The sequence below is a fragment of the Silurus meridionalis genome, chromosome 12, assembly GCF_014805685.1.
Source record: "Silurus meridionalis isolate SWU-2019-XX chromosome 12, ASM1480568v1, whole genome shotgun sequence".
In the NCBI taxonomy this organism is placed as follows: domain Eukaryota; kingdom Metazoa; phylum Chordata; class Actinopteri; order Siluriformes; family Siluridae; genus Silurus; species Silurus meridionalis.
In genome coordinates, this window is record NC_060895.1 from 3,528,287 (window position 1) to 3,544,263 (window position 15,977).

Consider the following 15,977-nt stretch of genomic DNA (forward strand, 5'->3'; position numbering starts at 1 on the left):
ACAGATTAACATGGCAGAGGTAGAGCTGTAACTTCTTGGAGACAGAACAGGAAATAAAGTTTTTTTTTCTTTTTATTGCACTGCAAAATCCTGCACCATATTAAATTGCAATGCATGAATGAATATGAAGATGCACAAACTTTATATATATATATATATATATATATATATATATATATATATATATATATATATATATATATATATATATATATATATAAATATGGATGGATGGATAGATGGATAGATACAGAGAGAGAGAGGTTTGATTTTTGATGCTAAATTTTAGAAGCAATCTGTTTAAGCTCGCCTGTGTGTGTGTGTGTGTGTGTGTGTGTGTGTGTGTGTGTGTGTTCGGGAATCCACTAATGGTTTGCTGATTTTCACACTGTAGTGCTCACTTTGAAAGACTGTGAACACACTCAAAACAAACAGCTCCCTCTCTGTCAAAACAACTAAGAATACGCTCTGTTTAACAGCTTCTCAACCCTCTCTCTATCTTTTTCTCATTCTTTCTCTCGCCTTCTCTGTTTTTCTCTTTTGACACACTCATATCAACCATAATGAACAAATCAATCCCTACTCATACCTAAAACCCTTTGTATTAGCATCACTCACGACTCACGACTGTTACACAAAAAGACAAAACCCAAAGGCAATTCCTTTGTGGGGGGGTTGGGGGCACTCTATTCCAGAAAAGGCCTAAGTAAACCTTTTCGCAGGACACCTGGACGGACACCTGGTACCGAGAGCGAAGTCTTTCTTCTGCACTTTCTTTTCGAAAATCTAGGCATCAAAGTATAATTTATTACTCATTTGCACCGCGTTTTTTTTCTTTTCAAGATGAAGGGACAGCTGTCCATCACCGCTATAACGTATGAAGAGGAGTTCGCCTATCTTGGGGACAGAACACACAGAATGCGGACGAAAATATATCGTTTATTGATATTGCATTTGAAATTGTGTGCAATCACAAATCCATAGTAATAAATTGTTCATGTGATAAGATTGGCCACGCCCCCTCCCGAAATACCAAATAATGGAGAACCTAGCCATGTGACATATCAAAATACTAGCCTAATCGAGGAGATTTGCGACCTGACTTGTCCTTTTGGGATGAATGTGAACGCTGACTGACTTTCCTAAAAATGCTTGTGACTGAATCTACACTAATCTCCACAAAAACTAGTGAAAGATCTTCTTAGAAGTCCGAGTGGAGGTTTTTATAACAGCAAATGGGGACTAAATGTGGAATGCGACGTTCAGAAACCACACAAACCCTCAACGGTCCACTTTTATCCACAAAACTACATGACCCTGCGCACATATTATCATATTATGGTAGATGACTAGGACAAGGAGTGACAGAAAACAGAGTGAGAGAGAGAGTGGAGGAGGAGAGTGGTATTTTTTAATTAAAAGAAGCCTAAAACTGTCACAAACCAGCTGTGGGAAAAACCTGCTATTAGTGTGATTTCAGTAGAGCCTCCCCGCAAGGGGTGTGTGTGTGTCAGTCTTTGTAAAAAGGGTGTGTCCATGAAATGTGTGTGTGGAGAGAGCATGTATGGGATACACCATTTCAAATCTGCTATTTCTTGTACAATGTGTTTGTGTGTGTGTGTGTGTGTGTGTGTGTGTGTGTGTGTGTGTGTGTGTGTGTGTGTGTGTGTGTATGTTTGTTTGTGTGTGTGTGTGTGTGTGTGTGTGTGTGTGTGTGTGTGTGTGTGTGTTCGACTGTCTTCTTAAAAAGCGTCAAACAAGGTTTTGTGGCTGACATATATTTCTCTGAAGCAGCAGTAGTACACTCCTCCAAACAACATTTTCTAAATGGATCCCTAGAATACACACTGGAAAAGTTATCATGGGTTCTCAAATCCGATTGGTCAGAAGGCGCTTTAGTGTTTCTCCTTCTAAAACCTCGACTTATTATAGTTCCAGTTTTCCTCGGTTTCTTTGGAACTCGTTCAACTCGTTTTACAGAGGAGTTGTGGCACCACCTGGTGGTTAAAAGAGTGTGGTGGATTTGTGTACTATATTGTAGATAGATAGATAGATAGATAGATAGATAGATAGATAGATAGATAGATAGATAGATAGATAGATAGATAGATAGATAGATAGATAGATAGATAGATACATTTTGAGAATTTGATAGATAGAAAAGAATTTGATGAAAGCAACAAGAAATGTTGTTATGATGAGCACATGGGACTAAACGGTGAGGAGGTTGAACAAGTTGTTTTGAGAATTTAATTTCTGATCTGAGAAATGCTCCAAAAGAAACTAAAGAAAAACCGTATGTTGGTTTCACCAGAATCGTCTCAACCAGAGAAACATCTCTGCATCGGTTCATTGTATAAGAATCTGTCAAGCTTCGATTTCTATTGAACTTTTTTGATGAATTGTGCAGCTGAATCTCGAATGGCACTAATGAAGGTGAATGAACGGCATCAGATCAACCGATAATCGACTTAAACTTTCTTTCGGCTTCTCCCATTAGGGGTCGCCACAGCGGACCATCCGCATGTTTGATTTGGCACATGTTTTTACGCCGGATGCCCTTCCTAATGCAACCCTCCCCATTTATCCCGGCTTGGGACCGGCACTAAGGCTTGTGCAACCCTAATGGCTGGGGTTGGTTCCTGACCGGGGATCGAACCCGGGGCACAGCTGTGAGAGCGCCGCATCCTAACCACTAGACCACCAGGGAACATCAACCGATAATCGACTAAAATTCTCTAAAACAGGTCAAAAAAACGATGAACAACCAGGAAATGAACAAACACTAATACAGTACAGTAAAAGTGTGAATCCTGTTCGACTAAACATTTTGACGATTTTGTTTGTGAACAATCACAAAGGGACTTTTTATTCTGATGGAAATGAGATGTTCATTGACACAAATACTTACTTTTGAAAGATGAACGAAGGATTTTGAGAAAAGTGCAGGCTTTTGCAATAAATTCAATGCTGTGTGCTGTTTGTACACATTGTTTATTAAATAAAGGCACTTGCAAACATTAAGGATGATTCGAAAAATCGCTCCAATGCAACTGAGAAAAACTGTAATAAAACAGAAGTGATTGTAAAGTGATAACTAAGTGCAGGAACTAAGTGCAGGAACAAGACATTTCAGCATGTACTTTTCATATACAATCTAGTGCCACAATGTAGTGAAAAGTTTGTGGACACTTGTGTGCTTTTGGAACATCCCATTCACCAACATCATCAGAATCCCAGTCAGAAAGCACTTTGTTGCCAAGTATGTTTGCACTTACAAGAAATTTGTTTTGGTCACAGAAGCTTTTAGTTAAAAAAAAAAATAATTTGAATAAAAATGCTAAATAAAGTACAAAATAAAAAAATTACAAAATGTTATTGCAGATTTTTATTAAAAGAATTAAATGCAAAATTAATATTGCACAGAAAAAAACAGAAATAATAATAAAAAAAATCTTTATTTTTATTCCACAATGAGGAGAGTGTTTAAGTGTTTATGAGGTAAAATGTCTGGGGAAAGAAACTTCTCTTGTGTTGTGTTCCGGTGTTTCGGTGCTCTGTAGCATCAGCCAGATGGCAAAAGTACAAAAAGCAAATGTCTCGGATGTGAGGGGTCCAGGGGGATTCCCTGAGCCCTTTTCCTCGCTCTGGATGTATACAGTCGATTAGACACAATCAATAGCAGTCAATGCTCAATCATTACTAGCATTGTGGCTCTCTCTCTCTCTCTCTCTCTCTCGCTCTCAATCATTTATAATAATCCATTCAATCATGTGGAACATTTATCAATTAGACGTTTCGACATGCAGTTAATCCCCCTGATCCTCTGATTAAATCTAATCGCGGGTGTCTAAAATCTTTTCCTGGTAAAACTTTTGAAGTTGAATTACGTGACACCACAAAAGCATGCTGTACTTTAATACTCAGTTTAAGAGCGAAAAAATTACCTGGATTATAAGTATAATTGATTTTATTTACACGGAAAAGAAATCCGTTTTACAAAGGAGTTGTGGCACCACCTGGTGGTGGAAAGAGTGTGGTGGATTTGTGTACTATATTGTGAATGGATGGATGGATGGATGGATGGATGGATGGATGGATGGATGGATGGATGGATGGATAGATAGATAGATAGATAGATAGATAGATAGATAGATAGATAGATAGATAGATAGATAGATAGATAGATAGATAGATAGATAGAGTTGACTAAGCAAAGAGTTTTGTGACAAAAATACTAATAGAAACATTATAGCGTAAGTATCCAAAGTACTATGAGATTGAAGGTGAAGGTGATGGAGTGACCAAGTGTGTCCCCAGACCTTAACTTCATTAAGCACCTGCGGGGGATCCTCAAGCGGAAGGTGAAGAAGCACCACGTGTCTAACATCCAGCAGCTCGGTGATGTCATTAATTAGGAGTGGAAGAGGATCCCAGCAACAACCTGTGCAGCTCTGGTGAATTTCATACCCAGGAGGATTAAGGCAGTGCTAAATAACAATAGTGCTCACACAAAATAGTGACACTTTGGACACAGCTTTGACATGTTCGCTAAGGGTCTACTCACTTTTGTTGCCAGATATTTTGACAAAAAAGGCTGTATGTTGAGTTATTTTCAGCAGACAGTAAATCTGTACTGATACACAATATATACAATATATATATACAATATAATTTCTATAGAATTGTCCCTTCAAGAAGAGTTACTAAAATGGTTGCTGAAATGTGAGGGGTGTACTTACTTTTGTGAGATACAGTTTAAATTGAAGGCCAACACAGTCTAAGTAATTGTACAGTAATTGGTTTAATATGAACTTTTGGCAAGTATCTTTGGTATATTTTTCCATACACACACTGCAGTATGTTGTCTATCTCATTATAGGGTCCTCCTGGATCTCCAGGGGAAGATGGAAGACAGGGTGCTCGAGGTCCCCCGGGACCACAAGGACAACGTGGACAGAAAGGACGTCGAGGACCTGAAGGAACTCAGGGGCTTACTGGACCAAAGGGAGATGTAGTAAGTCAACCGCAGTCACCTTACGCATACAGATACCGTAAATGAATTTGATCATCAAACTACCTGATTTGAAAGCGAGGCATCAATCATTATCATCTCATAGGTACACTTATGCATAGATGTTGTTGAATTTGTCCTATTCGTTAGCAAATTACTAATAATAAATATTGTTCGTATCGCTTACAGGGGAGTTCGGGAATACCGGGAAATGCTGGAGAAGATGGAGTTCCTGTGAGTTCACAGTGGAAAAAATTCTATATATTATATACACTGTATGTCAAAAGTATTGGGACACACAACAACTTTTCTTTGGTTTGGGTATTTTGTTTGAAAATATGATTTACAACAAATATGGTTGGAGAAAATGTTGACATAGCATGATTGACCTGCTATGAAGCTCAACCCTAACACCTATATTTTGTTGTCATTTTAAGGGTCTTCGAGGACCTGTCGGACCTCCCGGTCTTCCAGGAATAGACGGATGTAAAGGATCCAGAGGAGATCCAGGACCCGATGGCTGCCCAGGGCCCAGTGGTTCAACTGGATTACGAGTAAGAAAAAAAACAACGATTTATGATTTCTTGTTGTTTTCATTTCTTCTCTTGATTTTTTTCCCTAATAATTAATGAGATAATTGTAGCTGAATGTCTCAATGTCTAAGGAATATCGTTTGTCCATGATACAGGACATTATGTTATTAGTGTATGTACTTCTTAAAAGAAATCTTCACCCAGAGACACATCAAATATGGTTATATTGTGAGTCTGGTTCTAATTGGTTGGATGGTGATATCACACTACTGTATATATGCCATATATAATAGTGTTTTCATATATTAACGTTAACCTTTAGAAGTTTCCGGTAGCAGTGTTCGTTCAAGCCCAGATACAATGACATTTAATAGAAGAAAATGATAGACAGTAAACATCATGTTCATCAGAAATCCAATAGAGAAGTAGCTGTGAAACCTAAAATGCTGATGTTAATGCACTCAAATGCTGACAGTAAAAAAAACAAACAAACAGAAAATAAGCATGGATTGAACAATCGCTGTGTTTCAGTGCTTCGTTCAGCCAAACTCTTACATTTGATGCAAAAAAGGCAGGACTTTTTTCTCAGGACATTAAATTAAAAAGAGTAGTCAGAAAATCATTTCAAAAAAGGATGAGGAAATATGCTAAATAAATTTTTTTCAGCTGCCATCTTTATAGACCCAAATCTCTTTAGCTATATTTTTTGATAAAATTCCCAATTTTCTTTCTATTAAATGGTGTTCAGTTTAAATATCATATCGAAACCATTACATTTTACAAGTCTTTTAAAACACAAGTATCTTACTTTCGGCTTCTCCCATTGGGGGTCGCCACAGCAGATCATCCGAATTCATTATCCGAATGTTCGATTGGCACATGTATCCGGCCCCATTTATCCGGGCTTGGGAACGGCACTAAGAGTGCACTGGCTTGTGCAACCCTAATGGCTGGGGTTGGTTCCCTGAATGGGGATCGAACCAGGGCCGCAGCGCAAGTATCTGTACTTCCAGTTTAGTGAAGGATGTGAGTACTTTTGCTTCCAAGTTGATGTTCCATTAGAGTGTGGTTGTGAAGATTGTGGTCATTCAGCCAAAAGGGAATTAGTTAAGTCAGGTATTGATGTAGTTGAGATGACGCCTGGGGTGCAGCCAGTGTTCACATTCATCCCAACGGTGTTCAATAGAGTTGAAGCGCCTTTAGCAATCCACTCAGGATATTCCACTCCATGTTACCCATTTCTCTTCGGAGCTTGATTTGTGCACAGGTGGGAAAGATCCAGGTCTCATAGTTCAAGTAAAGGAAGAATTGGATATAAACACATCCAAAGGCCTCCTATACAATTGTGTGCCTCCTATGTTGTAAAACGTACCACACATGGCTGCATATTGAATGTGAGAAATTTTTAAAAGATGTGAAGGTTCACACATGGTGACATGCTTCATTCTGCTTTATAGGGTTGTCCAGGACCACAAGGACCCAAAGGAGATCCTGCATGCAACTATGTTATGATTCCTGGTCGAACCGTAAGTAAAGATAGAAATAATAAGCAGTTGCTAATTACTGGGTTTCGATAGTAATCTTGCTTTTGATGACCCTTTGACAGGGCTGTGATGGACCTCCTGGTTGTCCTGGACCTCCAGTAAGTGTTCCTAAAATGATGTGGTTCTAGTAGTACAATATAGTAGGCATCATCATCATTGTGATCTCAACCTCAACTTATCCTTCAAACCATGCATTCTTTCCGGGAGAGCTCATTCTATTTACTAGAATTTTACAGCCCTTTTTATTTGTATTTTCTGGCTTGTTTTTGAATCCGACAATATAAATCTGCTGTGTGCACATGTAACTCGTTGCATTATGCCAAAAAAAATGACCACAAATTGATAACATTTGCTGGATCAAGCGTTATATCATAAAACGCCCATGATGAGGCTGAACAGCAGATTTCTCACTTTGGCCAATTTCATGTTGTATTACACCCAAAGACAAACCCTTTACCCTCTAAATGTATTTCCTCTTTTTATACTGTTTTAATATTAATGGTACATACCTTTCAAATGAATTGAATACAGTGGTCTAGACGCTATTGAAAAAACCCACATTGTAGACTTCAAATCAACCTGGCAACCTCATTAACAACCTTGATGATAAGATGCAGCTAATTTGAATCATATCCTATAATATGCATAGAATTTGCATATTCGCAAATAACTCTAAATATAATAAAAACTTCTCCTGCATATTAATGTGATGTACTCTTTTAACTAAATGGAAGAACGCAACACATGATGTATTAAATATTGTGTCTATGTGATCTAGGGACTTCCTGGACCTTGTGGCCAAACAGGTGCAGAGGGGAAGTGTGGAGATGCTGGATTACCGGTACACCACTGTCTATTTGCTGGTTTATTTTTGCCTATAATCATTAGAAATAGCAAATTTAAATTCTACGCACATTTTATCCTTCAATTTATAAAATGGTACTTTCAGTATAGTTTGCAGTATACAGTAGGGATGCACTTTACTTTTATTCTTTAGAAAGTGACCAATCAACTATGAGCAATATTTTATAAATGGATTGAGGTCTCCTCGCTAAACTATTTTCAAGAGCATCACAACACTATAGAGACTGAGGCGTGCCATAAGAGTCACATAGAATACAGATTAACATGGCAGAGGCAGAGCTGTAACGTCCTGGAGACACCACAAGAAAAGAACGTCCGGTTTTATTTCATGCTTTTTTTTTGCATTACGTCAGAAGGCACTTAAGTAAAGTCATGATTTGCTGTCTGTCTGAAGCAAAGAAATAAAAGTGAACTTATTGCGCCATAGTGAATTGCATAGCATTATATTTTTACCAATGAATCCTATGGTGTTGAAACCAAAAATAAAAATATTATTATATATTAGACACACCCCCGCAGCCCCTGTGGTACCTTAGTGAATTTACCTAGACATTATGGCACTTTAATACAATAGCGCGTTTTTAAATAAAGTATGAAACGTGAACATTCGGTCCCCTGTAGATTCCTGTAAATTTTAAGTTCATCCGCAACTTGCTGTTAGTTAGGTTCCAAATTAGAACTTTTCCAAGCCGTGAATTCCAAACTGTAATTTATCAGGGGACTGTACTTATAGATATACTATATGGACAATGTGGACACCTGACCATAAGATCCGTATGTGAGTTTTCAACATCCCAATCCCAATTTTCTGCTTAAATAACCCCTAATTCAATTCAATTCAATTCAATTCAATTCAATTCAGCCACAAGGGTGTTAGTAAAGTCGGGTGCTGAAGTAGGTGAGGGGGGAAGGCCTGCAGTCACATTAATCCCAAAGGTGATCAGTACAGTTGAGATCAGTGCTCTATAGCTGGAGATCTTCCACTACAAACCATGTAAAGTATATCTTCGTGGAGCTGGCTTTTTTCAGAGGAGCATTGCCATGCTGGAACAGATTTGGGTCTCTTAGTTCGAGTGGAAGTCAAATTTCATGCTACCGCATCCAAAAACGTCCGACACAATTGTGTACAATTTTGTGATAACAGTTTGGGGAAGAATTAGATGTTGCACAAAAATAATGTTGTCCATATTGTAGATGATTTTCAAATTTATTTCCAGGGTGGAAATGGTGCTCCAGGCCCACGAGGTCCTCCAGTAAGTTATATGCTTGTCCTGCATTTTTATTTTAATAATAATTTGTTCTATACAAACAATAATTTACTGCACTTCCATTTTTATTTCATAGGGAGACACAGGAAAACCAATTTTTGGTGAGAAAGGAGATGAGGTGGGTTTGTGTATTTGTGCATGTGTGGAGGGCAATGGGCATAGTGTGTATGTGTGTAAACATCTCTTTTCCATGTTAAAGGGAGATCCAGGGCCCGAAGGTCCTGCAGGCCCCTTTGAATTAATTGAGCCGTCAGAAGAATATTTCCCTAAAGGAGACAAGGTAAGATATAATCGTAAAAAAGAGAAAACTTGTCCTGGTATTACAATAGTGATATTTTATTGTGCAAGTCTGGGTATTTTTTTTTTGGGAAACTATTCACATCTTCATTCTTCCTAGTACTTACACTACAATATGGTAAAAGTGACTGTGGCCACCCATGTGAAGTTGTCATATTTACCCAATACACTTTATTTAAGTTGACTTACAAATGAGACAAGCTACAACTTGCCATTTTTAGGATCTAGACCCTTGCAAAAGGGTCCAGCATTGGCTGCTTAGTCATGGTAGGATTTGAGCTCATGCTCTTCTAATGAGTAGCCCCCAGTGCTTCAACCAATAAGCTAAGACTGCCCACTGCAAGACAAGATCTTCTTGTCCTCTAGCTACTCTTGTGTAATACATAGTCTGCTGGTCTCCACCATGGTTCATGGTTCCTTTTTTTTAAACCTTGAACTCCCTGGACAGTTCCAATGAAGGGGCAAGAAGGATCTGAATGGAAAAAGACACCTATTGGCAAGTATGGCTGTGCAATACTATTACCTTACAGCCCAGCCTACCTTGCTGAGTGAGCTAACCCGTCTAGGCAGCAGTGGCCCTTTTTTGACATTCTGTAAAGGAAATAAAGGTCTAGTCATCTGTTGGTTACTTCCATGCAGTGTTTAAGGGCTCTTCATGACACAGAAAAATGCTGCACAGTAGAAATAGCTTGGGTAGAAATGCTGGCTTTGGCAATACATTCACAGCATTTGGCTGCCATTTAGCCAAGGGTTAAGGGCTTCGTTCAAGGGCCCCGCAGTGCCAGCATAGTGGTGCTGGGTTTTTAAATTGTGACTTTCCGATCCAGAGTTCAGTGCCTTAACCACTGAGCTACCACCTCCCACAACATTTAAAGACTTTCACTTTATATTCATTGGTACAGTATGTACAGCACTAGGCCCCTCAGTCTAGGTCCTACTATGAGACTCTCCAAACCATTAAGGAATGCCTTTACAAATAATGCAAATGTATTGGTTATACTTTATGACTACACATTCTTTGCATACACCATGAAGAAACCAATTTAATATTGAGAGAATATTTCACACCATAAATATAAGATGGATGGACTCATTGATGATCTTGTTATTTTAGGGGGAAAAGGGATCTTGTGGAGTCTGTGGATTGCCTGGATGTAATGTAAGTGTCGGTGTGGTTCTTGATGTATGTAGTATTTTATTATGAATGGAGAGATATGAATAGGATAAACAATATGGTTTCGGGAGCATTGGTGCTAGGATCCCTAATTATATGGGGTGGTACACGTAAAATTATTTTTAATGGGGGCAGCTTCTTGTGTTTAAGGTTTAAAAGTGAGGGGAGTCAAATTAGAACCTAGAAATTCCAGAATTGCATGGTTGATGTCTGTATGCAGTGATATCGGAAAGTTTCAAGACTAATGCCGCTAACTGGTGCTATTCTGACCAAGTGCATTACCCCAGCTGCGATTTTATCATGGACAGGAAGTTAGAACAGAGAGCAAACGTGAAATTCTGCAATGAAACTGGGCAAATCCGCCACATAGACGTTTGATGCGAAATACATTTGACATGTGCCGATGCTGCAACAAGCCTTTTGAGGTGTTTCGAGTGCCACGTACCCTTTAAGTGTGGAAGAACATCAGTGGAAGACGACGTGAGAACGGGGAGACCTTCAATGAGCTCAATACACCCAAAAATGTAAAAACCATTCAGCAACTCGTGCATGATGATTGTCGGAGAACAATCCACCTGATCTCACTTCCCCACCCGCCCTACTCACCAGATTTTCCCTCAGATTGATTTGAACCTCTTCCCAAAGATGTAGATCCAGTCAAACGTTCACCGTTTCTGACCATAAAAGAGATCCAGCGCTAATCGCAAAAGGTATGCTTTGAAAAGAAGACACAATCCAGAAGTGTCAGGAAGTGTTCTTGTGAACAGAACTAGTCTTGAAACTTTTTGATACCACCTTGTGTGGCCTTCGTGCTCAAGAAACTGTGCATGTAGCATCAAAATAGCCCAAGTCTAAAGACAGAAAGCTACAGTACATGTCTACTACAGGGATCCTGATGAGCTGATGTCTGTCTTTCAGGGAACGATTGGACCACCTGGGAAAACAGGAGACAAAGGCTCTTCAGGTTGTCAAGGCCCTACAGTGAGTGCAAACATTTATAATGCTCAATCAAATGGGGCATTATATCATACATACATTGCAATACATGCCGATGTCCGTATTACTGATTTCTTAATGTGACTTATTTAAAGGGAGAACATGGCTATCCTGGATTTTGTGGCAAAGAAGGACCTCAGGTACAATGCTGTGTGTGTGTGTGTGTGTGTGTGTGTGTGTGTGTATTTGAGAGTGAATACTTAGTGGGTATTTGTTATATGTACTTTTATTTCTATAGGGTGAACAAGGACACCCTGGAATCCCTGGACAATGTGGCCCCCAAGGAATAAAGGTTTATTTGTTTTATTTTTCCCCACCTTGCTATTATCAGGGTTAAAATTCTAAGGGTCAGAATTTATCATCAGATTTGATGTCTCGATATCTGTGGCCAAGACAAAACCACCTAAATAAGGAGGTGTCAAATAAATTGCCAATGTATCGAAATTTATCTGCTATTTCCCACTTTAAATTGGAGTGTGGGCAGATTTTTAAGCGCCACCTGTCCTTCATCACCCCCAAAAAATGGTAATTAATAATCGTTTATTAAAATATCAAGTTGACAGTCAGCAACCTCAAAAAGCATCAAGTTCAAAATATTAATTCATTATTTTAATACACAGTATAACGTTGATACACTGTCCAACTAATGTTGTTTTTGTAAACGTCTAACAGGGAATCTCCGGGGATCCTGGTCCAAAAGGGGAAACAACATATTTCTCTTATGAAGCAGGTACAATGATGAACATCTTCATCTCCCAGTTTGTGCTGGGTTGCATGGACCAGACTTGAATGGATATATCAGGGCCTGGACTTGTACATAGCAAAAGACAAAAGCAAGAAACAAAGTTTATAGATATCTTTACTTTACCATTACAGAGGCTTTTCGACATCGCTGCAACGTTTCAAAGAGCTGAAAAGGCAGAAACGACACGGGTCGGGGCATCGCACGTTTCAATTCCGTCTTACATTTTTCAAATTTTGGGAAACGCTTGACAATAATAGCATGAACATGGAGCGTTTTTAATTGCCATTTTCAAATGTATCCAGATTAGGGTAAACGTAGCCTTAAATACGCATGGGGAAATGAGAAACAGGTGTCAGCAATGAGACAATTAACAGAGTCGGAAACATGTAAAGGGGGAATGGGGCCCTGTAGCATCCAAAACATGATATGACCTCAATGTTCATTCATTACAAAGAATCTTTTTAAGATTTATAATTATATATATAATTATATGATTTTTCTGCTGTTGTTGTTGACTGTAGGTAGTCTCGGTGAACAAGGCGCTACTGGAGCCCCCGGTATCAAAGGAGACATGGGATGGATGGGTGTGCCAGGCCATCGTGGTCCACCAGGCAGATGTTTAGCAGGTGTGTATATGTCCGGATAACTAAGTGGTCATCTTGAGAACTGGTTAAGAGTTAAAATGGGCAGCAGTTGCAGATTTATTATTCTTTGTCTGCCAGGCCTGACGGGTCAGCTAGGGTTGCTGGGTGCTCAAGGCCCTCAAGGTGATAAAGGAGAACCAGGGAGGAAAAGCACCCAGAAAATCCCAGGGGAGCCAGGAAAACCAGGGCACCGAGGGCTAAAAGGGGTCCAAGGAACTCCAGGACCAGATGGTAGGTTTATATGGAGTAGACAGCATTGTGTACTCTCTGTGCTTTTGTTCATCTTTCTTATACATGTTTTGTTAACTAGCTTTGTTAACAAGAAAGGACTTTATTTATACATGCTTACACACTTTCACCTTCAAAATAGTCCACTTGCACAGAGTTTATTTAATTTTTTATTCTGATCAAAATGAATGAAATTTATTTGTATGACCAAAAACAATACAACAATCTGTATGTCTTGCTTCAGTTCTATTTTACTTTGGGATGCATTAAGTTGTGTGTGTGTTTTTTATTTAGGATTCTACTGTGTCCCTGGCCACAGAGGAGACCCTGGATTTGAAGGAGATCAAGGCCTACCTGGTCCAAGAGGCTTTATTGGGGGAAAGGGTGATGCAACCATAATCTTCTCACAACAATAAGGAGACATGAATAGGTTTATTATATTGTTGAGGTTTTTGTTGGGAGTGACGAGGATGGACAAGATTAGAAATGAGTTTATTAGAGGGACAGTGCATGTAGGACGTTTTGGAGACAAGGTGAGGGAGGTGAGATTGAGATGGTTTGGACATGTGCAGAGGAGGGACATGGGGTATATCGGTAGGAGAATGCTGATGATGGAGCACCCAGGAAGGAGGAAAAGAGGAAGGCCAAGGAGGAGGTTAATGGATGTGGTGAGGAAAGACATGCAGGTAGTTGGTTTGAAAGAGGCAGATGTAGAGGACAGGGGGGTCCTTTTGGAGGCACACAGTTGTATATGATGTCTTTGGATGTGCCAGAATGACATGCCACTGCGCACAAAGCCAGCCTCGTGTAGATATGGTTTACATGGGCTGGAGTGAAAGAGTTCTCAGTTCTCCCAATTGAACACCTTTGTGATTATAATTAAAATGCGAACTGCATCCCAGACCTTTCCACCTCACCTACATCAGTACCTTACTTTGCTAACACCCTTGTGGCTGAATTAGCACAATTCTCTATAAGCACACTTTAAAATCTAGTGGAACATCTTCCCAGAAATGTGGAGGTTGTTTTTAACAGCAAATGGGGACTAGATTTGGAGTGGGATGTTCAAAAATCTTAATCTCAGGTGTCCATAAACATTTGTTAATGTAATGTGTATTGTATGTAAATGAAATTGGTATATAATTGATACTTTTTTTATGGATCTAATATGTCACTGAAAATATTCCTGTATCCCACTGCTGCTGTCTGCAAGTGTAACACTAACTGTTTTGTGGGTTTGTGCTTACTTCAGGTGACAATGGTGACTGCAACTGTGATGCCAGTCCTAATATTTATGGTCCTGAAGGTTTGCCGGGTGAACCCGGGGAACCCGGTTATGCAGGACTGCAGGGGCTTCCTGGTGCACCAGGTGAAACTGGCCCTGATGGAGATCCTGGGCCAGAGGGTAGTTTTGTAAGTAAAAGGTCCTGCAAAAAATTTATTTACTTAAAAGCTTTATTATTCTAGTAATATACATTTGAAAATGTAATTATGGGATTACACCCAGTACCGTTGTTAAAGAAAAATGTGGGGGTACCTAGTGGATGAAAGATAATTCATCGATTATATTTGGTTAAATATAATTATTAGTAGAGTTGATATTCTGTATTATTTAGAAAGTGACCAATAATTAGTGACCTATATTTTGTACATAGATTGGTTTCTCCTCCCTAAACTGTTTCTCCAGCACATTCTATCAGCACCACTGCTGCACCGAGGATATGATTTATCACAATAATGCAGAGACCAGGGCGCATCCTGAGAGTCACATAGGATATAGGTTAACATAGCAAAGGTAGAGCTACATCTTCTGGTTCTAATGGTCTTATGGTCTGTTTTGTGGTTCACAGGGTTTTCCAGGATTTCCGGGTACCAGGGGGATGAAAGGAGAGAAAGGAAACCTGTTTGTGCAGAACATCAAGGGTAAGACACCTAGCACAGTGCTCATACATGGTTCTGTATATCTTATAACTTCAATAAAAATCTTAACGTTTACATTTACTTTAAGGTCAAAAGGGACAGCCCGGCAAAACAGGGACATGTGGTTTGCAAGGAGTCAATGGCAGGAGAGGGGAATGTGGAAATCCTGGGCCTGCAGGTGATTGTGGTGCAGAGGTTAGTGATCTAAAGTTGGTAGGATAGGTGTCCTTTTCTTAAAAAAAGGTGAACTGATAGGTGTACAAATACTAAATATTAATAGAAGAGTTATGAATGGATGTATTAATGAATGACTGATTACTCCCTTTTTCAGGGAGACAGTTTTTCAGGTTTACCTGGTGACAGGGGTTGTCCGGGAAACATGGGCTTAAAAGGGATAAGGGGTCCATGTGGACCACAAGGTCCAGGCATTCCTGGACCAGTAGGTCTTCGAGGAAAAGAAGGTGACCAGGGACTTCCAGGACAAAGAGGAATTGCTGGGCGTAAAGGAAACAAAGGTAAATCCTTGTTTAATTTGAGATTTCAATTTAACACAATTTTTCCAACAGTGAACAAGACATCCTTTACATTCATCTTCAGTAGCCATGTTATCTTAGTAAGTGCCACCGTGAATCTGACACCATTCCTGGCAGAAGACAAGGAGAATTTACCTCAGCACCATTCCCACCTGGAGAAAATGTTACTTGGATATGAAAAAGTTTAGACTGAACGAATGACAATTGTCAAATCCTC

General features: G+C 39.4%; 1 protein-coding gene across 1 annotated transcript in view; it reads left to right on the forward strand.

Annotated features, from left to right (window-relative positions):
- Nucleotides 1–15,977, forward strand: part of col4a4 (collagen, type IV, alpha 4) — a 47,236-nt gene that overhangs the window by 17,128 nt on the left and 14,131 nt on the right. Inside the window, exons 5-25 of the mRNA XM_046862879.1 lie at nt 4,883–5,017; nt 5,204–5,248; nt 5,452–5,568; nt 7,005–7,073; nt 7,154–7,189; nt 7,870–7,932; nt 9,173–9,208; nt 9,300–9,341; nt 9,423–9,503; nt 10,635–10,679; nt 11,613–11,675; nt 11,786–11,830; nt 11,929–11,982; nt 12,363–12,420; nt 12,957–13,061; nt 13,158–13,310; nt 13,602–13,691; nt 14,560–14,720; nt 15,158–15,230; nt 15,316–15,422; nt 15,559–15,742. Coding sequence (XP_046718835.1) covers nt 4,883–5,017; nt 5,204–5,248; nt 5,452–5,568; nt 7,005–7,073; nt 7,154–7,189; nt 7,870–7,932; nt 9,173–9,208; nt 9,300–9,341; nt 9,423–9,503; nt 10,635–10,679; nt 11,613–11,675; nt 11,786–11,830; nt 11,929–11,982; nt 12,363–12,420; nt 12,957–13,061; nt 13,158–13,310; nt 13,602–13,691; nt 14,560–14,720; nt 15,158–15,230; nt 15,316–15,422; nt 15,559–15,742 — 1,762 coding nt within the window. The remainder of the gene's footprint in view (nt 1–4,882; nt 5,018–5,203; nt 5,249–5,451; nt 5,569–7,004; nt 7,074–7,153; nt 7,190–7,869; nt 7,933–9,172; nt 9,209–9,299; nt 9,342–9,422; nt 9,504–10,634; nt 10,680–11,612; nt 11,676–11,785; nt 11,831–11,928; nt 11,983–12,362; nt 12,421–12,956; nt 13,062–13,157; nt 13,311–13,601; nt 13,692–14,559; nt 14,721–15,157; nt 15,231–15,315; nt 15,423–15,558; nt 15,743–15,977) is intronic.